Below are 21,835 nucleotides of genomic sequence, written 5' to 3'. Positions count from 1 at the left end.
GGGTGTGTGCACCAGGGCCGGGTGCGTCAGACCGATGTCGGAAGAAGTGGCATTAGTAATGGAAGTGGGGCTGTACGCCCTATTCAATGGTATACAGGGAAGTGCGAAAGTCAAAAGCGATAGCTGAGCAAGGGCAGAAGGAAGTAAAAATGTGATGTAAATGCTTGTATCGACTAAATGCGCGCATCGCGTGCAGAATACGACCAAAACGCCTCGAGAAAGCCTCCCAAGCCCTATGCCAAATGCCGGTACTGTACACTCGATGAAGAACTAGGTATAGATACTCTCAGTCATGGAGTTGACCTGCAACCCACGCTCCGCCAATTCAGCTTCCTCCAAGAATCTCAGCGGCATCCACACGATGTGCCCTTTGATCTTGTCCAGTTCCTGTCTTGCGACCTCGACAGGCTGAAACTGATCATAGATATGGCCTGCCTTTCTGGAGCCTTTGGCTCCCAAGAATCTATCATAGTCCTCAAAGTTCTTGACATTGTCATCTGGATCGGCGTGGAACAAGTGTCTGAAGATCTTGGTATTGGTCGTGGCGCGTTTCGTCCACATTGTCCAGAGCTCATCTGACAGAGGATCTTCGACGAATTGATCCCATTCATCTCCTTGGCACCAGTCGTTTTCTGCATCTCCGGGCGGTTGAGCATTGGGGTCGTTTTCGGCGTCTAGGTCTTGGGCATGGAGAAGACCAAGATGTTCTCGCCAGAGCATGCGGCGGAGAGTCGCGGCGTGGTGTCCTGCATGATACTCCTCGCCGTTCATCTTCGATGGCAGTGGGCGTGTGTCCTCCATTACGATGGTCAGCTCAGAGTCATGGAAACCCAGCTGACTTCGGTCATTAATGTTCGAGGATCCGCACAACACGACTCTGTCGTCAACGATGAGGACCTGGAGGCAATTGTTAGCTTGTCACTTCGTGGTTGCAAGTGCTGAGACTCACCTTTCCGTGAATGTAGAGCTCCTCCTGAACGAAGTTCTCCAACTCCTGTTGTCTCGCGTCCTCGCTCTCTTCATCATCTCCATCCTTCGTGCCATCATCTTTGCGACCAGGATACCCTTCTTCACTGGGCTTCTTCTCACCCAACATCGCATCTTTAGCTATCGTATCAGCACTCTTGGCATGACCTTCAGCATTGGGATGGGCATTCTCCTCAAACTTTCTCCTCTTCTCAGCAAGCACGCCTGCATTCTCATTGTCGTCTTCAGGGTGAACTTTGTCCTCCTCATCAATGTCGACGCTAGTTCTGCGAGCCTTGTTGAAGAGGCCTTTGAACTTGCCCTCCTTTGCAGTCTCTCGTACTCCAGCCTTGCCACCACCCTCAACTTCCTCACTAGCATGCACAGCATCTCCCATGACCTCCTCAGCTTCAGCACGCTGCACTTCTTGGTACGTGACACCACTCTGCTCTTCTTGCTTCTTCAGTTCAGGTGTCTTGTTAAGACGATCGTACGAGCGCAGATTGAAGCAGAATACGTATTGTGTCGGATCCACACCGGCTGCTTTGATCTTGCCAAATATACTCTCGTCACCTCTGCAGATGGACTTATATTGGTAATCCATGATCGCGCGTGTCCCGGCGGCTGCACTATCCCGCAGGTCTCCAGCGAAGCCTGGAATTGCAGGCATCATGATGATGACTCTGAACTTGCGATTTTCTTTCGCTGCAGCGAGGACTGCATCCACGATGGCAGCTCCAATAAGATTGTGAACTGGTGATTGCTTGTCTCCCGTAGCCGTAATGAAGAATTGATTTTCGATGTAGACGAAGTGCTTAGCAGCTCGAATGACCTGGCAGTATGCCGTTTGGATGCTCTGCTCAGCCAGAATTCCGGAAGACCAGTCCGCTGAAGAACGCACTAATTGGGCGTGAACCGTGCCTTGAGAGACAATTATGCCATCATCGACCTTATTCGATTCGTAGCCCTTGCTCTTCTCCTCGATACCACCCGAGGCCGTGACAGTGCCTTCGTTTTTGGGATCGTTACCGGTGACATGAGCATTCTCTTGTGCTTGTGGCTTCAAGTGGTCATCCACAAGTCTCTGTTTGTCATGTCCTGGTCCATGAATTCCGCGCTGCTTCAGCTCTTTCTGCAGACCGTGTCCATGTCTGTGTTGATGTCGAGTATAGCCATGCTCATCCACATCCTCCTGCTCGTCCAGGAATTGCTCAGAATTGTCCTGCAAAGGTTCCAACTCTTGTGCCGCACCTCCTTCTGCGTCTGGATGCTGCACCGTTCTGCCTTGCTTGGGGTTTCCTCGCTTCGTGTGCAATGGTGAAAGTGGATGTCGAAGATAATCACCTACGGGATGCTTAGGCCTCTGTACGCCGATAAGATCCTCATCCTCGCCCGTTCGCCCAGTAAGCGTCAGCCAGTCATAGCGATCGTCACGTTTATACTTGTCACGCTTGCAGAAATTCCACCTCAGCACAAAGTGTTCCGCGATATCGTAAATGCAAGGTCCAATGAGACCCATTGCGACATCGTGCCACGGCATGCGTCCGTATTCTGCCTTTGACACTTCATTGCTCTTCCAATCTTGCACAGATTGAAAGTCCATGATTCTGTTGTTGTTGAAGTCCTGGCCCGGGAACAGCTCATTCTGCACACCTGCCGGGTGAGCATCGGCAAGAACGTGTTGCCTATTATCCCAGCGACCAAAACAGAGATCGAGACCTCCAATGAAGGCGAGGTCGTAGTCGATCACGATGAACTTCTCGTGATGTGCCCAGTAGAAAGTCATATCCGAAGCATTTTCCAGCACATTGTGGTCCGGATGGCGCATGACATTGATATTGCCATAGCCTGGGGTACCTTCAGGACAGAGCCCGGCGAGTGCCTTTTTGGTGTGCTGAGAATTGCACGTCAGAGCATGCTCGACCTCCTTGTAGACAATGATGTAGATCTTGACGCCACGCTCTGCCGCACGTTTGAGCACCGCATCCAGTCGCCATTGTTGGTGATGGTAAGGTGGTCGCCGCAGGAAGAGCTCCGGACTCAGCCACCAGTCCGCAATGTAAATCGTCTCCTTTGCACGCTCCAATGCGACAGAAACAGCATGAAAGTAGTCTCTCCCATCGATATACCACTTGATCAAGTTTCCATCCCGCTCAGGCGCAAAGCTTTGAAATCTGTGCTGTTCCGCAATCCTCGTCCGTTTCGCATCGGTTCTCTGCTCGTGCTCCTCATCGTGTCGATGGTTCGTATTGACCAGGTTTTGGAACTTGCCGATTCGATGCTTGAGATGCACAGCGCCAATCTACAACTCTCATTAGAGTCCATGTCCTCGAAGTGGTGGGCACGGCGAAGATACCTTGACATCATGCAACTTCGTATCCTTCAACTTCGTCCTCAACTTCCCAAACACGCCATCGTCATCATGATTCTCGCTGTTCAGATGTCTCTCCTGCTGCTCAGCACTGCCCACATCAGAGGTCTTACCAACCATTGTGGCGGTGTTGCGAGCAAGAGCATTCGTGTGGTACACAAGCAAGGAACACAACAGGCGTAGCTCGTGGGAAAACTGGACCAGTTTCTTCACTGGCAAAGCTCGGTACGCAAAGAGAGCTCAGAAAGTGTGGTGCATCATTGCTCATGCAGAATGAGATCGTCCCAGCACGACATGGCAAAGCTTGTATCACACCCAGGGACAATGGGGAACGCGCGTGCTAGCGTGCTTCCTGTTCCCTGAATTTCACACTTTCTGCTCGTCTGTCCGGTCGTGGTTGCGTATGTACGTGCAGCGGGGACGAAAATAACTGCAAGGATGAGCGGGGCTCTGCTGCGACTACGTCATTTGGGGGTCCGAGTGAACGGGTGTTCGCGCGATCAGGCTCGTTCGCTTCCGAGCGGACAAAGAGTGACGAATCGCAGGTTTTGTTTCGATGGAGTTGTGGCTGGCAACATGGCGTGAGGCGTACAAAAGATATGGCGACCGGCATCATCGGCGTCCTGTCGTGTCACGCGAAATACCAGGCACAAGTGAAAGCCATTGTCGGCATTTGACGGCCTAGCGTCAGAGGTCTCACATGCTCCTTGGCATGAGCTAAACCGGTGCCGTGGAGCCATACCGATGACATACCTCCAGTGAAGTAGTCTTTGCCTGCATTTACAATTCTTGCGCTGCGATACTGATGCCTAGATTGACAGTGAAATGGGATGTTCAACAAGCTTTACATATATGGACGTACCTCCGAGAATGCAAGATTATCCTGCTACCATCGACCCCATCCCTGCGGGCTATCAGCCATATCAAACTCTATCTTACTTGCGCCCACAATATCCCTGTGCCTTAGCAACGGCTTCTCCACGACTCGACCATCGACCTTGAGACCTCTGACAAATGGCATCTTCGTCGCTCCAGGCGCCAGAATCGACAAGGTGTGCTCTTTGCCCCCTCTCCCTCCTGTTGTCGCGCCAGCCGGGATTCTAATCGTCACATTCTCGAAAAACGGTGCTCCGACGACGTATTCATCACTCGCCGGATTCATAGGATAGAACCCTAACGCAGTGAAAACATACCATGCGCTCATTTGCCCAAGATCTTCGTTTCCACTCAACCCAGCAGATGTGGCATTGTAATTCTGCGCAGCGATATCTCGTACTAGCGTCTGCGTCGTGTCCGGATATCCAATCGCAGCATATAGGTAAGGAGCGTGATGCGAAGGCTCATTCGTGTGATCGTTGTGGTCGCCATTGAAATACTCGTCGAGTTTTGTTTTCAATTTGTCGCGTCCGCCCATGAGGCTTGCAAGACCAAGAGGATCGTGCATGACGTTGAAGGTGTAGATCCAGTCATCTCCTTCTGTCCATCCTTGGTCGCGGCCAGCCCAGGTGCCGTTGTCATTCTTGGCCTCCATGAAGCCAGTCGCTGAGTTGTAGATGTTGCGGTAGTTCAAACTTCGTTCATGGAGGGCTTTGGCAGTCTTGTGATCTGCTGCATATTCAGCGACGATTGCAGCTGCATAGTCGTCGAACGCGTAGTCGAGCGTTCGTGAAGCACTTTCTGCCCAGCGATCATTGGAGACATATCCTTTCTCCGTGTAGGCTGTGAGTCCTGCTCTTACTTCATCTGGAGTATTGGCTTCCCGATCGTAGTACAACAGTATTGTGTCGTTGATCGGCGGCTCGTAGGCATTCTTCTTCACAGCCTCCCAAGCCATTTTGATGTCAAAGTCCTTGAAACCTCGTGTCAAGGCATTAGCAATTACAGCATCCACGTGCGTCCCGATCATGATGTTCGTCTCGACAACATTCGCCCACATCGGCAAACGACCCGCCCATTCATAGATTCTGATCAGCGATCTCATCATTGAATTGACTCTTTCCGGGGCGAATATCGTGAGCAGACTATGTTCTGCTCTGAAGGTATCCCAGATGGACCATGATTGGTAGTAAGAGTCCTTGGCTGATTGCACGCTGTCAGTGTAACCACTGTAAAACTTCCGCAATCCGCTCGTCCAACCCTTTGCCTTCTCCGAGAAGTCAGAAGGATATTGCAGCGCGTGGAACAGACCCGTATACCAGATTGTGCGTTGATCGTGCTCGCTTTCGGTCGTGTTGACTCCATCAATTATCACTCGACCCAGCTTCTCAAGCCAGGCATGTTTCAAATTCTCAACAGCCTGGTCGAAAGAGATCGTATCTGGTGCTTCCAGGTCCATATTGTATCTCGCTTGCTCGATACTAATGAATGAAACGCCTGTACGAACTTCGACCACTCGCTGCCGGTTGCTGAAGCGAAGATAAGCACCAACATGCTCGGCTTGCTTCACCAAGCGGCCCTCAGCGTCCATGATACCGGACTGCTCTTGCTCACCTACATATACAGTACCCGAACTGAACGGTTCAGAGAATCGAGAGACAAAATAGCCACTGAAGTTCGTTGCCGGCAACGGTCCGAGGGCGTAGTCCTGCCTCTGTGGGTTTCGTCCATAGACCTCTTGTCGTTCTCGATCGACCGTGATATCTCCTGTCCAGTTCTTGCGAGTAGCTTGCACAAAGACATGCGGAAACCCACGACGCCCTTCTGGATCCCCGAAATCAATGAGCATTCGCCCCACGTGATCAGTGGCGGTAATGGCCACTTTGATCTTGCCTGTAGCCTCAGACTGTGCGAGTGAGACATCTTCTTGCGCTGCACGCGCAATTTGCAGCTCATCTTCGCTTCTCCTCACCCTTCCATTCGCACCCTCCTTCACGTCGTCCGGTACAGGCTGAGCACCCCCTGGCACAGGGCTGTAGATACTCTCAGTCAAATTCCGTCCCTGCTCCACAGCAGCAGCATCCATCGATACCTCGTAGACGTAAGGAGTGGAAAGCTCATCCTCCTTGTTGAATTTTCTCGCCCTCTTCTCGAACAGTGGCTGCGGACTCCCCAGTCCAGGACTCAGCACGACCTGTCCACTCTCTCCCATCCAGATGGCCGGCTGATGCGTAGCTTGAAATCCATGAATATACGCGTCCAGATCGTTGTAGGGACATTGCGAGATGAAGTTCTGTCAGATCGTTTAGAGTGTCAGCAAAATTATCTCGCCTGACAAAGGAGGTCCCAGCCAACAGCGGCAACTCTCCAAACCGCTCAAACCATTAACGCAAAACAGAAATCTTCTCACCTCCCTCGTCTGCGCCGTCCACCTCGTCATCCCAAACGGCATCCCCACACTAGGAATCATTCCCCCATTCCCATTCGGCGTGACCCCATAAGTTCCAATCTTTGGATTCACATACTTCAGCACTCCAAAATCCCGATGCCAATTCTCACGCCGACTCTCCCAGTCACCTCCTCTACCCTCCTTCACATCAAACCCTCCAACAACTCCATGATCTGCACCATGACTCCACGCCACAAGCCAAGAATGCAAATAGATCAACGACAAAGCAACCATAGTGAAGATAGAAATCGAAAGGAATTTTTGAATAGAAGCGGAAGAGAGGATCATGTTGTTTCCTCTCCTGCTTCTTTCTTCTGTGCTAGTCCAGCTAAGGATCAGCTCTTCCGCGCCTTTTCCGGAAGTCTGGTACTTGCTATGCATGAGAGCTCAGCTCCTCCTTGAAGGTGGTAGCCGCTTGCTTTCTCAGGTCGTGGAGATCAGCAGCTGCAGTCGCATCACCAATTAATGCGGGGTGCATTGGAGAATCATGTAGGTGGGTGACATCGCGTCGGGATCTTGTGGTATCATCAAATGGACGTCATGTCGAGAGGCTGTTGATATATTATAGCAACGAGGGTCGATCGCAGAGATATGTAAGATGATGGAAGTGATGCTGGATGCTCTTGCTTGTCGGCCATTGGCACAAATCTTGGCACAAAGTATAAATTGCACAACTTCAACAAGTCGATCAACAAGCCTACCTCCTACTGTGGGCTCGCACCAGCGAGCAAGCTGATGGTAATACTGCGCTCTATGCGTTGAAAAATGCAAGTTATGCAAAGAACCATATCAGATCATGTCTGGCGTCTATCGCTGAACTGCTACACAATAGCACAAGACAAGAATGCTTCTCTCAGTGCCCTGCAGCTCGTTGCAGAAGCATACTGTTGTGACAACCTTAATCCTCACTATCGCGCGGCCACCATCCCATTCTGAGCGCCTTCACCGCGCTTCGACCCCTACTGTACTGCTTCTTTCCTCGACATCCTCTTTCCATGCTTATTTCCACCTCAAATTCGACGCCATCGTTGTGTGTTTCGGCCGTTTCGGCGTGACTCGTGATTGTTCGTGATACCACTTGTCTGTCGCATCTACTGAGCCTTCTTAGCTGGCTGAGCACCACCCTGAATGTAGCGGGACACGTCAGTCTGGTCGTGGATGGTCTTGAGCACATTCTTGGCGGTCTCCCAGGCCTGGCGGGCGGCAGGTGGGACATCCTGGCGCTGAGTAAGAGCGTCACCACGAGCACCAAGCTGTCTGATCATGCCTTGGACGAAGGTGCTCTGGCTGATGCGTGCGCGGAGGAAGATGGTGTATGCGAGGAGGATGATCCAGCTGCCCTTAACAAAGATGAGAGCGGAGCCGAAAATGCGGAACCAAAGCGCAAGCTCGAGAGCGGCCACAATGGACATGCTGGCGTCGTAGTAGTTCTTAACAAAACCGCCAATGGTGTCTGCAAGGCCACCAGCTGGCTTCTGGCCTGCGGCAGCGGCTGGCTGTGGCTGCAAGACTGGGAGAAGGATGCCACGAGTGTAGGTGAGGACGTGGAAGACGCTGTAGACGGCGTATGGGAGAAGCGCGAGCGGGTATTGTCTGGAGAAGAGCCAGATCAAGGCCATAGCTGGTAATACGTTAGCTAGATGTCGCATTGACGCACATCATGAACAACTCACCAAGGTATTGCACATTTTCATCACCAGCCAAAGCCAATGGGCTGCTTGGCTGCTTGCCAGCCTTTGCGCGAGCGCGGTAGCCCTTGAATACCACAATACCGTATGTCGCGGCTGCGGCAATGAAGGCAGTGCGGTAGCTGAACTGCGCCCAGCGGCTGTAGTAGTTGAAGAAGATGTAGCTCAACGAGTATCGGAGCGTGGTCAACAGGAGGGTGACGTGGCCGACGAACCATGCGAATTGGAGCGTCTGGTATAATTTAGCACGCGCTCTTTCTCTTTCTGTATATTCGCCATACCTGAGCAAGCTTCAACAAGCGCTCTTGCAGGGGCTCATTCGCGGACGTGGCTGGAGGCGCCATGGTGTCTGTTCAGCTGAAGCTGACGGCGGTAATCGGCGGGGTGTGGAGCGGTGTCGCAGTGACAGACGCTGAGTAGTGTCTGCTGGGGATGGGGTGGTCGACGACGCGGGCAGGATGTCGGCGATGTTTGTCGATGGGTTGGAGAGAGATGCAGGCAAGTGGTTGCAGGAGCAAACTGGCCTCTCAACCCTTCAACTCTCAAGATCCGTCCGTAGCAGTGGGGCAGGCAATCGAATTCTGGGCGAGTGCGAACGTCATCACGCGGCCATCGTCATTCAGAAACACACGCGACCTGATCTCTACCAGAAAACTGGATTCTCTTTCCACATTCAGTTGCTCCATCGCCGCCTCGTTCACCCGTCACACCGCCGAGCATGTGATTGTGCCAGCTGCGAACTCCCAGCTGTGCTATTCGTGTTTCTCCTCAATGACTCGTATCTCCTGCCAAGCTAGCAGATCTGCACAAGTGTGCAGGGACATGATTCTGCACTACGCATCAGGGACTGGTATAGTTGTGCTGGCTCACACGCACTGGTCGCTGCCGAAACGTTCTGGTAACGAGCTTGGTGAAGTAAGCAGATGAAGACATCATGCTGACCTAGCACTGGACCTCGAAATTCGGTCTTCTATCTTCCAAACGACGACAGCTTGACGGGCAGACCCACCGACCGCATGGATAGCACGGACACTGTCATCAGCAAAGCAGGCACTGAGGATGCTCAGGCAGTTGTCGACCTGTCTTCCGAGGTGCAGATTGCACTCACAGCATCAGGAAGCCTGCAGCAGACAGGCCCTCTCGATTTACAAGATGTACAGAAGGCAATAGCAGCTGGACATTGCTACGCGATCAAGAACGATGCCGGCCTGGTCGGCTGTGCTTTTGCTAAACCCATGACTCCATCGGTCATTGCAGAGGAGTACGGAGACCAGTCTCTGAAAATTTCGCATCATGTCAACCCTTGGCTGTACATGCACTCCATTATGCTTCGACCTGGTCTTCAAGGGCGTGGACTGGGCAGGGTACTAGTGGATGGCGTGGTGCGGTGCATCGAATTGAAGCACACCCGAGGCACAATCTTCTTGGACTGCTGGGCTGGAAACGATAAGTTGAAGGCTTTCTACAAACGCGTTGCCTTTGACTTTGTGCAGAATGTACCGCAGAGGGATCACGAGGTTGCTCTGTTCTGTCGGAAGCTGGAGAGTCGACATCCAGAAGCAGGATAGAGAACGCACTCACACACAAAGTCCAATTGCCCTCCTGTCCTGTCAATTTAGATCCTACTCTCCTTCATACGAAGAACTATACAAAACAACGTTCAGGCACACCACACGTGCTCACTCCAATGGTCAGCATGCATGCCTCATGTTGGTCATTGTTGCCTGGGAGTCCATGTCCTCGTCCCAACAAAGTTGCAACGGCTTTGGCAATGAAGCGAGAGGACAGTGAGCATCGATCCAGTGTATGTGTACAAAGGGCGATGCATCGAGGACACCAAGCCAGCTAATCACCTCAGTTCATCAACCACACAGCATGCAGAACAGAGTGGATCTCCGAGCGTGAATGGAAAGTGAGCACGTGCACGGTCGGCAATTTTTAGGGTTGCGCCGAGCGAAGAGCTTCGTCACAGCTTTTTTCCTCTGCACTCGGGAGCTAGTTGCTTCTCTCTTATCCACCATGTAACCAGCGACCAAGTCCTCCGAGTCTCACATTCGGTGATGCCTCTGTGGAGGTTATCGACCCGCAACTTCTAACAACTCGCCCAGACACCTCCTCCCGCCGACCTGCAGCCAAAATGCGAGGTGCATGCATCTTCTCCGGCTCCTCCCACCCGCACCTGGTGGAGGCCATCTGCGAACGACTCGGCCAGAAGCCGTCCAAGGTCGACTTGAAGAAGTTTGCCAATGGCGAGACTTCTGTCGAGATCAGTACGCACTCACTGAAAACGCGCTGGCGACGCGCTCGCAATACTGACTCATCTGGCAGAGACGTCGGTCCGTGACCAAGATGTCTTCATCGTGCAGAGCGGCAGTAGCCAGTATGAGATCTCAGTTCGTCCTGAGTAGCACGACTTGCGCTGACGGAGCAGGATCAACGACAATGTCATGGAAATGCTCATTATGATCAATGCCTGCAAAGGTGGCTCGGCACGGTCCATCACAGGTGAGCACCACATGCGCCAGAGCCGCGAGATGAAGCTTCGGGTGTCTAACGCAAGCCCCAGCGGTCATGCCGTACTTCCCCTACTCTCGCCAGTCCAAGAAGAAGTCGCACCGTGGCGCCATCACTGCACGAATGCTTGCCAACTTGATGAAGGTCGCAGGCGTGGACCATGTGATTACCATTGATCTGCACGCCACGCAGATGCAGGGCTTCTTCAAATGTCCCGTGGACAACCTTTTCGCAGAGCCACTGCTGGGCAAGTGGATTCGAATGCACATTCCAGACTGGTGGGAGACGGTCGTGGTCAGCAAGAACCCAGGCGGGACAAAGCGGGTGACCAGTCTTGCGGACAAGCTGGGCCTGAGCTTCGGCATTGTGACCACAGATCGCACAAAGAGGACGCAAATGTCTATGAGCATGTACAATTCTGCCATTCTGGACACCCTCGGCAACGACGGCACAGATGAGCACAACGCTCTAAAGAAGGAGGCAGAGGAGCTCCGCAAAGCCTCGGAGCGCGACGATGCTGCACCAAAAGAACGGGACTGGGCACCGACGAGTCCACCTGCGCGTTCGCGCGGCAACAGTATCCGACAGCCTCCCAGGCCTGGACAGCATATCCAACGCGCTGTGACTTCTGCGCCCATGACCGGGCGAGCACGAGGTGCTACCAATGGCGAGCCGAGCCCTCTTGCTAACTCACATCGCCCTGACAGTGCGGGTGATGACCAGCCAGCCAAGGAGACAGAAGCGAAACAGACTGCAGGCGAAGAAGAGCTCACACTGAGACCAGCTCGGACCTTGCCTACAGTCGAGCCGGTCTATCGCGACGATGATGGGTACGAGGAGCCTGAGGGTGATGATGAGGCTGACGACCACGCTCGGGATGTCATCACAGGTCGTCTTATCCATGGTCACATCGTTGATGATGATGTACCCTCACCAAGTGCATCGCAATACTCGGAACACCGTGGCCATCGGTCTTCTAGTGAAGACGATGGTGTGCCCGACCATATGACACAATCGATCCTTTCGGCGGCATCCTCTCGCTGGGTCGGTGGTCATGGAGGCGATGGCGGGCTGGGTGGCACCGGCGACGCAACGCACTCCGACGAAGAGGAAGAAGAGGCACTTGCCAACCCAGAAATTGAAACTCACGTCACGCTGGTTGGCAGTGTACGCAATAAGCCGGTAGTGATTGTGGACGACATGATCGACAAGGCCGGTTCGTGGATTGCAGCAGCCGAGACGGTTGTCAAGCGTGGCAGCGCTAGCAAGGTCTACTGCATGGCTACGCATGGGCTCTTCGGTGGCGATTGCCTCGAGCAACTCGAACAATGTCGTGAGATCGAGGCCGTGATCGTTACAAACGCTTTCCCAATTCCGGAAGAAAAGAGACTGAACTCGAAGAAACTAGTTGTTCTGGACGTCAGCTCGCTCCTGGCCGAGGCTATTCGCCGTAATCACCACGGCGAGAGCATCAGCCAACTCTACTACCTTATGAACGAGTAAGAGCAGCGAGCAATCTCTCGACACGATGCATACACACACGGCGTCTAGGCTTTGGCGTTACGAGCTGAAAAATGCTCTTGCGGACTGATCTCGAGGCTATTCCTCACTTATAGAAGTATGACCGTACGACACGCGAGCTCATATAGCTCCCTTATCAAGCCTTTGAGAGGTTTGTGCTTGTGTTATCCACAAGCGGCATAATAACATGTCACACGCAGGTACCATTTTCTTCATCTTCCAGTCATCGACTACGATACCCAGCTATGCAGATGCTTGGCAACTGCCCGAGCTTTCTCTCATGAGATCGTTTGGAACGGAGAGTTGGAAGATTGAGATCAAATGCCGCAAGGCATTTCTGGGAATAGAAGGCTTGCTTTCCAAAACTCTCTTCACTGAGGGAAGGGGAAGTGAGCAAGAGAACCTCTCAGACAGACCATGATGCGAAGGATCCACGGCAGCACTTGATCCTCGGCTTGAACGAAGCGCATCTGACTTGGTGCATTGATCCCCAGGCCTTCCGAACCCGACGCAAACAATCATCGGAAAGTGGGCGCTGGCTGCAAGCGCCATATATCTTTCTCGAAAGCCTTCCGGTGGCCGATGAACGTAGTCGCAAGCACGAACCAATACCGTTGCTCAAGAACATATATTTGTTGCCGTCGTGTGATGCCGAGAGGTAGGTGGGCCACACTGGTTTCTACTTCATTGTCGACCACGATGTCTTGGCGCAGCTCACGTATATCACATCCACCCCCGCTCCAGCCGCACTTCCATGTACCGCACTTTGTGGCGTCGCCCAGACTCCACAAACCCCATTCTACAGCGCAGCAACTCCATGAAAGATCTGCTGTTCCGTTGATGTCCTTAGTATATCAGACCACACTCGTGCCGATCATGGCCAGACTTCTGGCACCATTACTCCTCTCCGCAAGTGAGCATTCTGCTACTCATCTCTCAAAATGACAACGCTAGAGAAGGACAGCGTTGTAGAGGTCGAATATGCTGGAAAGGATGGAAAGGGCGTACTGGCAGAAAATCGCACAGGAGGCGATGTCAACCTCATCGACCAGTATGGACAAGTGCGACGTATTCCGATCCCATCTGCAGATCCGAACGACCCTCTAAACTTTAGTAAATGGAGGAAGCTTGGGATCATGGTATGCTGTTGTTGGTTCTCGGTCTTCTCCTTGGTGCTGGTCGCTGGATTGGGGCCAATCATCCCCGTGTTCATGGACCTTTACATGCCGCAAGGGTACTCATCGACCGAGATCATCAATTTGACGACGTATCCAAGCTTAGTCATGGCCTGTGGTGAGTCCTGTCCAGTGTTGGATGAGATACTGCTGTCCTGCTCGAAGTCAAGTTCAAATGTGCTTACGATCCTGTCACGCAGGTGCCTTTCTCATGCTTCCATTATCGATGATGTTTGGCAGAAGGCCAGTGTTCCTAGTTTGCAGCACCCTTCTACTTGGAACAACCATTGGCGCCGGATACAGCCAGACCTTCGAAACACATATGGCTATGCGCATCCTCCAAGGCTTCGCAACAGGAGCGACAGAATCCGTGCTTCCACTCATAATCACCGACATCTCGTTCCTTGACGAGCGTGGCCTCTTGTTTGGCGCCTATTGGGGCACACAGAACCTCATCAATGCCGTCTTCATCATCAGCGGATCTTACCTCGTAGCAGCCAGCTCGTGGCGCTGGTTCTATTTCACCTTCGCCATCATCAACGCCTTCGGCCTGCTCCTCTCAATCTTCCTCCTCCCCGAGACGCGCTACGATCGATCACCTACATCCTACAACGGCCAAGTCGTGCATACCGACGAGTTTGGCGTCACCACAATCCTCAGCGACGAAGAAGCCGAGGCGCGCTACGGCACTCGTAACCAAACTACCTCTGCGACAACAATCCCACTGAAGACATCCTACATCTCTCAACTCTCCCCATACTCCTCCCCTGCTCCCAACGCTCTCCGCCTCGGCATCGGAGCAATCCTCAAGATGCTCCAATCCCTCACCTCCCCCGCCGTCCTCTGGGCAATCCTCGCCTCTTCCATCTCCCTCGGCTCCGGAATCGCCATCTCCCTCACCTACGCCTCCGTCCTCATCGAATCTTTCCACTGGTCCCCTTCCTCCACCGGCCTCGTCAACGCCGGAATCTTCCCCGCTTCCCTCCTCGCTATGTTCTACGCCGGCTTCATCGGCGACCGCATCAACCTCTTCCTCGCCCGTCGTCGAAATGGAAAACATATTCCCGAAGATACTCTCGTCATTCTCATTTTCCCGAGTATCGTCTCTGCGATTGGAATTGCAGTTTATGCTTTCACAGCGCAGTCTCCCGAACGCGTGGGGAGTGCGTGGGGTGTTATTATGGGGTGGACGTTACAGCAATTTGGGTTCATTGTACTGTTGGTTAGTTCGACGCATTTTGCGGCTGAGGCGTTTCCGGCTAATCCGGGGAGTGCGTTGGTGATGGTTGTCGGGATGAAGAATGTTGTGTCTTTTGGGGCTTCGTATGGGATTGTGCCGATGGTGCACAAGTTTGACTACTTGACGGCTTATATGATTGTGAGTATCGGACGATCGTCTACCTTGGTGCACGACTATGATTTTGCTGACGAGTGTGCGATTATAGCTCTTTGGTCTGTTTTTCGGAATATTCTTGCTGGGCATTCCGGTGTATTTCTTCAATCCGAAGGTAAGCTTGGGTCTCGACTACGCTGGAGTGCAATCTGGCTGACTGATAGCAGTGGCGTGCGTACATTAGTCGCAGACAATAGCTGCAGGAGTGGCAGAACTGGCTTCAATAGCAATGCAGAACATGCAGACTTTCAACGCTTCGCTCCCTCTATACCGACCACGTCTCATCCTTGTCTCCGCGTGAATTATCTTGTTTACTGTGACTAAGATCCGTTTGCCCAACCTCAGCTTCTGCATTGTGAGTGATCATAGCAATCGGGCCAAGAGAATTCGAGAGGATCCGAATGCAGAATGAAAATGCGGCCACTGGCCCATCGAAGTGTTCTCATTCACTATAATCCATCTATAGCCGTCTCGCGTAGCATCATGTCATGACCTCGTGTCCTGCGTAACCAGTGTCCACTTATCATCTATTGCGTTGTCACCACGCCATCCTTCTCAACATTAATGTGCTCGTTCGAGGACAGAGAGTGGACCTTATCGTCTGGGAATTCGGCACTGCACAACATGTGAGCTTCACAAGACCATGGAAGATGTTGGGGTACGCACGTGAAGCCCTTGATCAGCTTGAACTCATTTACGATCTTGCCGCCTTGGTCTTCGACGTTCTTCTTAGCACTGCAGGACTCGATCAGTACTTGAAGGAGGAGGAGACTACACATGACTCGACGTACGCATCGTAGTGCTGGGCGTCGGCACCCTTCTGAAGTGAAACCTGTTGCAGTGTCAGCTCTCACATGCTCCCCGCAGCTGTGTTGGTGTATGTCCTACGTTGATCTTGTAAGGCATTTTGAGCTGTCTGAAAGTGGTAAATGTGCGGATTTTGGTGTACAGTTTGATTGCGAATCTGAATGTATTGGAAAAGAGTCAGAGCTGAGAAGGTAGGAATGGCATCAAGGAAAGTCCAAATGGTGTAGCCTGGCCGGTGACGTTGCGAGCCACATGGTCTGGACCGCTTTTACCCGGCGGACCTTGTCGATAACGAACCCCTACTAGCGCCATGCACAGTGACCCGAGCTTCATCGAACTTTTTGGCAGACGCGAAATCTTGGCGCTCTTCTCTTGCCTCGATCATCTCGAGTACCTCACGGCGGAGCGCTGGTGTCGACGAGATGGGTGGTGAGGAGCAGACGCATACTGCGCATCGCGCGAGTAAAGCGAAGAAAAAGCACGATACATCCCAGCCGAATCCGAAAGCCTTCGCCTTCGCCGCTCCAGGACGATTGCAAAAACAGGCGGCGAGAAGTCACGATGTCAAGGAGAAGCGGCTGCATGTCCCGCTCGTGGACAGGCTGCCGGAGGAGGCACCACCACTGGTTGTTGGAGTCGTCGGTCCGCCCGGTGTCGGCAAGACGACATTGATCAAGAGCTTGGTGAGGCGATACACAAAGCAGGCAGTCTCTCAGCCGACAGGGCCGATCACGGTTGTCACCAGTAAAAGGCGAAGACTCACATTCATGGAGAGCCCAAGCGACAGTTTGGCTTCGGCGATAGATATGGCGAAGGTGGTGGATATCGTTCTGCTCATGATCGACGGCAACTATGGATTCGAGATGGAAACCATGGAGTTCTTGTCTGTACTGAGCAGTACTGGTATGCCGGGCAATGTCTTCGGCATCCTCACACATCTTGACTTGTTCAGGAAGCAGGACACGCTGAAGGCGCAGAAAAAGCGACTGAAGCACAGATTCTGGTCGGAGCTGTACCAGGGTGCAAAGCTGTTCTACCTGTCTGGTGTGATCAATGGACGATATCCTGATCGAGAGGTACTGAACTTGTCGCGCTTCTTGAGCGTGATGAAGAATCCTAGACCGCTGGTTTGGAGGAACTCTCATCCCTATGCACTTGCCGATCGAATGCTGGACATCACTCCGGAGACGAAGAAAGAAGAAGATCCAAAGTGCGATCGTACGATTGCATTGTATGGCTACTTGCGAGGCACAAACTTCCCTGCGCACGATGCTCGAGTGCACATTCCTGGAGTCGGCGACATCAATGTTGAGCGTGTCGAGTCACTACCCGATCCGTGTCCTACTCCGTACTTTGAGCAAGCGAAAGAGAAGGCGGATGGAACCAAGAAGAGGAAGAGACTGGGCGAAAAGCAAAAGGTCATCTATGCACCCATGAGCGATGTAGGCGGTGTGTTGGTGGACAAGGATGCCGTGTACATCGATGTCAAGAGCAACACGTTCGATGCGAATGAGAACGAGGAAGAGCGAGGGCTGGGTGAGCAGCTGGTTGTTGGCCTGCAGGGCGAGAAGAGAAGAAGTGAAGATGACGGAATCGCACTCTTCGATGATGGGCAGCGGATAAAGAGCTTGGATGATGACGATGTCAAGGACACTGGCCGCAAGAGCGCACGAAAAGCCACTCTCTACGACAGGGTAGATGAGCACGACGACCTTGAGGATGAAGGATTTGAGAGTGGCGAGACGGACGATGAAGCAGACTTTGAGGCGCTGCAAGAGGCGCCTGAGAAGACTGGCCGCTCGAAAACGGACAAGGACACCGAGGTGGAGGGCGACATTGCGTTTGCAGATTCAGACAGCGATCTCGGTTCATTGTCGGAAGTGTCCGATCAAGACCTTGAAGAGGACCCAGATGCTGAAGACTCTGATCTGGACTCGGAGGACGAGGACGGCGAAGTCCAGTGGAAGGGCAACATGGCAGAGCGTGCAAAAGCAATGTCGGGCAAGAAGCAGCCTCACAGGATTGCAGATCTGGCCAAGATGCTGTACGATGATATGCTTAGCACAGCCGAGCTTGTGAAGAAGTGGCGAGGTGAGGATGACGAGGAGGACGAAGCGGACGATGAACAGGAGGATGGCTTCTTCAACAGGCGGAAGCCAAGTGCCGGTGATGAACCAGAGGACCGCATGATACCGAAATACGACTATGAGGAACTTGAAGAGAAGTGGACAGATGAAGACAACATGGAAGCACTTCGCCAGCGCTTCACGGCTGTTGGCCTGGGCGGCAACAATGGGAAAGACATAGGGGAAGATGGCGACGACGACTTCGAAGGCCTGGATGATGGAAGCGAAGGCGATGGAGAATTCGAGGACCTTGAAGCCGGTGATGTTGAAGAAGGTGCAGAGGGGCCGGAAAGCATCGAAGACGAGCGAGCAAAGAATGCTCGCAAGAAGGAAGAGCTGAAAATGCGCTTCGAAGAAGAGGATCGCGAGGGGTTCCTCAACCCCAAGAACACAAACCGAGAGGCGAACGGAGATGCTGAAGGAGATGAATTTGGCGAAGACGAGTGGTACGACGCACAGAAGGCGATGCTGAAGAAGCAACAAGACCTCAACCGCAAAGAGTTCGAAGACCTGGACGAAGCAACACGAGTGCGCGCAGAAGGGTATCGAGCTGGCACATACGCCCGTCTCATCCTGTCAGACGTACCTGTTGAATTCGTTGAGAACTTTGATGCTCGCTTTCCTCTGCTGATCGGAGGCCTACAGCCTACAGAAGAGCGCATGGGCTTCGTGCAAGTCCGCATCAAGCGCCACAGGTGGCACAAGAAGATCCTCAAGACAAACGATCCTCTGATTTTCTCCCTCGGATGGCGCCGGTTCCAAACGACTCCAGTCTACAGCATATCAGACTCGCGAACGCGCAATCGCATGCTCAAATACACGCCTGAGCACATGCACTGCTTCGGGACATTCTATGGACCGCTGGCTGCGCCGAACACTGGTTTCTGTTGTGTGCAGTCCTTCTCAAACAAGAATCCCGGCTTCCGAATAGCAGCCACTGGTGTCGTGCTCAATGTTGACGAGAGCACTGAAATTGTAAAGAAGCTGAAGCTGACTGGTCATCCGTACAAGATCTTCAAGAACACCGCCTTCGTCAAGGACATGTTCTCCAGTGCACTCGAGATTGCCAAGTTCGAAGGAGCAGGAATTAAAACTGTATCTGGCATTCGAGGACAGATCAAGAAGGCCCTTTCCAAACCCGAAGGATGTTTCCGTGCCACATTCGAGGACAAGGTGCTCATGTCCGACATCATTTTCCTACGAGCATGGTATCCCGTACGACCCCATCGCTTCTACAATCCCGTGACGAATCTGCTCGAAGGCGGCGATCCTGGCGAATGGGAAGGCATGCGTCTGACAGGTCAAGTCCGGGCTGCTCAGAGCCTGCCCACGCCTCAGCAAAAGAACAGCAAATACGTTCCAATCGAACGCCAGGAGCGACACTTCAACCCTCTGCGAGTTCCGAGAAAGCTCCAAGCAGACCTTCCATACAAGTCTCAGATTACGCAGATGAAGCCGCAGAAGAAGCAGACGTACACGCAGAAACGCGCTGTCGTTCTCGGCGGCGAGGAGAAGGTGGCGAGGAGACTGATGCAGCAAGTCATGACTTTGAGGAACGAGAAGGTCGAGAAGAGACGTGCGAAGCAGGAAGAGCGGAAGGAGGGGTATAGGAAGAAGGTTGCAGAGAGTGAAGAAAAGAGGAAAGAGAGAGAGAAGAGGGAGCGAGATGATTTTTGGAAACGGGAGGGAAAGAAGAGGAAGAACTGGGAGACGAATGGAGAGGGCGGCGGAGGTGGTGGAGGTGGCGGGAAGTATAAGAAGAGGAAGCAGGCGTAGATCCTGTAATATGCGAAATAATCGTGCTGGGACTGTGTATCTCTTGCACCATTTACTTCAGGCGCGTTCACCAAGTCACCTTACGAGCGTTTCTACTGCGGCGACTTTACTAGTGTTCTCTCGAAGATGATGAGCTTACATACTTTCTCATCTGAACTCTGGAGATAGACCGCCGAGGCTGCAACACACTTTGCGCTACACAATGTTCCGCTGCGCCACGAACTCGAGGTTGTGACTGATGAGTAGGAGACACAGAAAAACGGGCCGAAAACGCGAAGTATAGCTTATGACCACGGGCAAGTCGAGGAACGTGACATTGTCCGCCTTCACATGACTTGTAAGTGTGTCGGATTGCAAAGTACACATGCCATGTCCCTGAGTGAGAATGTTGACATATTGTACAGAGAAGGAGGCGTCGATGATTATGAATGGAAACGATCGCTATAACGTACTGACTACGATTGCCTTTAGAATCCATATCGAGACTCGACTGCGTATTTTGCGGCAGCATGTTCTTCACCGAGACCTGGACATGCTCAATGCTATTCATTCCGTGGTTGTTTCGCGAACGCTCGACTCCAGCGAAGGACTTGATCCGATTCCCACTCGCAAGACCTTGGCCCTTTCTGGGCAATGCAATGCGCGATCCTTCATGCAGTACAAAATCATCATCACGGAGCTAGCTCCTCCAGTCCTTTGGTACGAACACGATCAGCCGCACATATGATCAGAAGAACACGTACCACCTGTGTACTATTTTCGCAGAAGCACAGCTCTCAATCTCAGCTCTCACACAAAGTTTGTCCTCCTCACAATGGCAAACGAAAAAGTCCTCGCCATGCGCGAAGCAGTCGTCCTCGCAGAACAAGAACAAATCGCAACTTTACCCACGTATGATACCGAACTGGAAGAATTCGATACTACGGTACCTTTGAACTCAGATGAAGATGATGGAGGTGATGGTCTTCCGCTTAAAGTCATACGGCGAAAGGACAAGAGCACCAACAACACAACATCATCTCAGCGCAAAGAAAACCCTCGTCCCCTCATCCTCTTATTCCACGGAGCCTGCTACTTAGCCGGAACACCCAATATGCTTCTCCGTCCTGGACGAGAATTCGCATTAGAGCTGGATGCAGTCGTTTTATTGGCTACTGTGCGCAAAGCGCCAGAGTTTCCTTTTCCGATACCGTTTCAAGATGGCGCGTATGTGGCACAGTGGGCCGTGGAGAAGAGTTGTTCTTTTGGAGCTGATGTAGAACGTGGTGGGTTTGTGATTGGGGGTTATTCGGCTGGGGCACATATCGCGGCTGTGGTTGCTGGGAAGAGGAGGGAATTGGGGTTGGAGAATGTTATGAAGGGGTGCTTTTTGGGGATTCCGTTGGTTTTGTGTGAGGAGATTGTTCCGCAGCAACTTAGGGGCGTTTGGGATGAGGGGAAATTGGTTGGGGAGGAGGAGCAGATGAAGGTTGTTTTGGATGAGATGCTGGGGTATTTGAGCGCTGGTGTGAGGTCGGAGTGGTTTTCGGCTTTTAATTGTGAAGCTGGGTTGGCGGGGTTTCCGGCTGTGTATATGCAGGCTGGAGGGAAGGATATTTTGTGTCGAGATGCGGTGGTGTTTGAGGCGGCGTTGAAGGAGGTGAGTGTGCCGGTGAAGCTGGATGTTTATCCTCAACTGGGACATGCTGGGTATACTATATGGGCTCAGGGAGATGGGGAGAATAATCCACCGGGATTGAAGGAGGGGACTATAGATGGGATGAGATGGCTGCTGGAGAGAGGGAAAGGTGCATAGGAGAGGTTTGGCGGCATGTGGAGCCAGAGGACATTCTTTTCTCGGATATTGCATGTCCAATCTGTTGATATACCTACCAGTAGTTAGAAGCGCAGTATGCACTGTTGGCCCTCAGACGTGTCTTCTTGACCCCATGAACGCGTCGCTTCGCTTCGCTTTATCCACGCTCAGCCCATGTTGTCGTTACCGGAGACCTGGTACGGCAAGAGCGGCCGAATATAAGCGATTGTGCATATATTGCCCAACCCCCCATCTCTTTCTCTTCATCACCCTCTGCCATCTCTTTTCCCACAGCAACGCGCTCAGGTCGTGCACCTGCGCGTTTCCCCCACCGAGGCGTTGGTCGTGTCGACTCCGTACGCTGGGGACTGAAATCGC

The 21,835-nt window shown here is 52.6% G+C and overlaps 9 protein-coding genes across 9 annotated transcripts; 5 read left to right on the top strand and 4 right to left on the bottom strand.

The window, feature by feature from the left end:
* Positions 1-270: 270 nt before the first annotated feature.
* Positions 271-3,457, bottom strand: CKM354_000026400 (uncharacterized protein; the record flags this gene model as incomplete). Its single annotated transcript, XM_044795349.1, has 3 exons — positions 271-897; positions 950-3,268; positions 3,323-3,457. 3 exons carry the CDS (start codon positions 3,455-3,457, stop codon positions 271-273), a joined length of 3,081 nt encoding a protein of 1,026 aa, XP_044651284.1.
* A 766-nt stretch (positions 3,458-4,223) lies between these two features.
* Positions 4,224-7,043, bottom strand: CKM354_000026300 (uncharacterized protein; the record flags this gene model as incomplete). Its single annotated transcript, XM_044795348.1, has 2 exons — positions 4,224-6,506; positions 6,624-7,043. 2 exons carry the CDS (start codon positions 7,041-7,043, stop codon positions 4,224-4,226), a joined length of 2,703 nt encoding a protein of 900 aa, XP_044651283.1.
* A 710-nt stretch (positions 7,044-7,753) lies between these two features.
* CKM354_000026200 (nucleoporin POM33) lies at positions 7,754-8,694 on the bottom strand (the record flags this gene model as incomplete). The annotated part of the gene is made up of 3 exons (XM_044795347.1): positions 7,754-8,283; positions 8,336-8,582; positions 8,632-8,694. The coding sequence occupies 3 exons, from the start codon at positions 8,692-8,694 to the stop codon at positions 7,754-7,756; spliced, it is 840 nt and encodes a 279-aa protein (XP_044651282.1).
* A 672-nt stretch (positions 8,695-9,366) lies between these two features.
* Positions 9,367-9,918, top strand: CKM354_000026100 (uncharacterized protein; the record flags this gene model as incomplete). The annotated part of the gene is made up of 1 exon (XM_044795346.1): positions 9,367-9,918. One exon carries the CDS (start codon positions 9,367-9,369, stop codon positions 9,916-9,918), a length of 552 nt encoding a protein of 183 aa, XP_044651281.1.
* A 569-nt stretch (positions 9,919-10,487) lies between these two features.
* On the top strand, positions 10,488-12,367 carry CKM354_000026000 (uncharacterized protein; the record flags this gene model as incomplete). The annotated part of the gene is made up of 4 exons (XM_044795345.1): positions 10,488-10,620; positions 10,679-10,730; positions 10,782-10,855; positions 10,917-12,367. 4 exons carry the CDS (start codon positions 10,488-10,490, stop codon positions 12,365-12,367), a joined length of 1,710 nt encoding a protein of 569 aa, XP_044651280.1.
* Positions 12,368-13,326: 959 nt separating this feature from the next.
* CKM354_000025900 (uncharacterized protein) lies at positions 13,327-15,150 on the top strand (the record flags this gene model as incomplete). The annotated part of the gene is made up of 4 exons (XM_044795344.1): positions 13,327-13,678; positions 13,761-14,938; positions 15,006-15,068; positions 15,121-15,150. The coding sequence occupies 4 exons, from the start codon at positions 13,327-13,329 to the stop codon at positions 15,148-15,150; spliced, it is 1,623 nt and encodes a 540-aa protein (XP_044651279.1).
* A 330-nt stretch (positions 15,151-15,480) lies between these two features.
* CKM354_000025800 (uncharacterized protein) lies at positions 15,481-15,859 on the bottom strand (the record flags this gene model as incomplete). Its single annotated transcript, XM_044795343.1, has 4 exons — positions 15,481-15,568; positions 15,620-15,688; positions 15,745-15,785; positions 15,842-15,859. The coding sequence occupies 4 exons, from the start codon at positions 15,857-15,859 to the stop codon at positions 15,481-15,483; spliced, it is 216 nt and encodes a 71-aa protein (XP_044651278.1).
* A 323-nt stretch (positions 15,860-16,182) lies between these two features.
* On the top strand, positions 16,183-19,662 carry CKM354_000025700 (GTPase BMS1; the record flags this gene model as incomplete). The annotated part of the gene is made up of 1 exon (XM_044795342.1): positions 16,183-19,662. The coding sequence occupies one exon, from the start codon at positions 16,183-16,185 to the stop codon at positions 19,660-19,662; it is 3,480 nt and encodes a 1,159-aa protein (XP_044651277.1).
* Positions 19,663-20,476: 814 nt separating this feature from the next.
* CKM354_000025600 (uncharacterized protein) lies at positions 20,477-21,457 on the top strand (the record flags this gene model as incomplete). Its single annotated transcript, XM_044795341.1, has 1 exon — positions 20,477-21,457. The coding sequence occupies one exon, from the start codon at positions 20,477-20,479 to the stop codon at positions 21,455-21,457; it is 981 nt and encodes a 326-aa protein (XP_044651276.1).
* Between the last annotated feature and the right edge of the window lie 378 nt (positions 21,458-21,835).

This window comes from Cercospora kikuchii, assembly GCF_019650295.1.
Source record: "Cercospora kikuchii DNA, contig_00001, whole genome shotgun sequence".
Classification (NCBI taxonomy): Eukaryota; Fungi; Ascomycota; class Dothideomycetes; order Mycosphaerellales; family Mycosphaerellaceae; genus Cercospora; species Cercospora kikuchii.
Note: the sequence above shows the minus strand (reverse complement) of the source record. Positions and strands in the feature narration are given on the sequence as shown.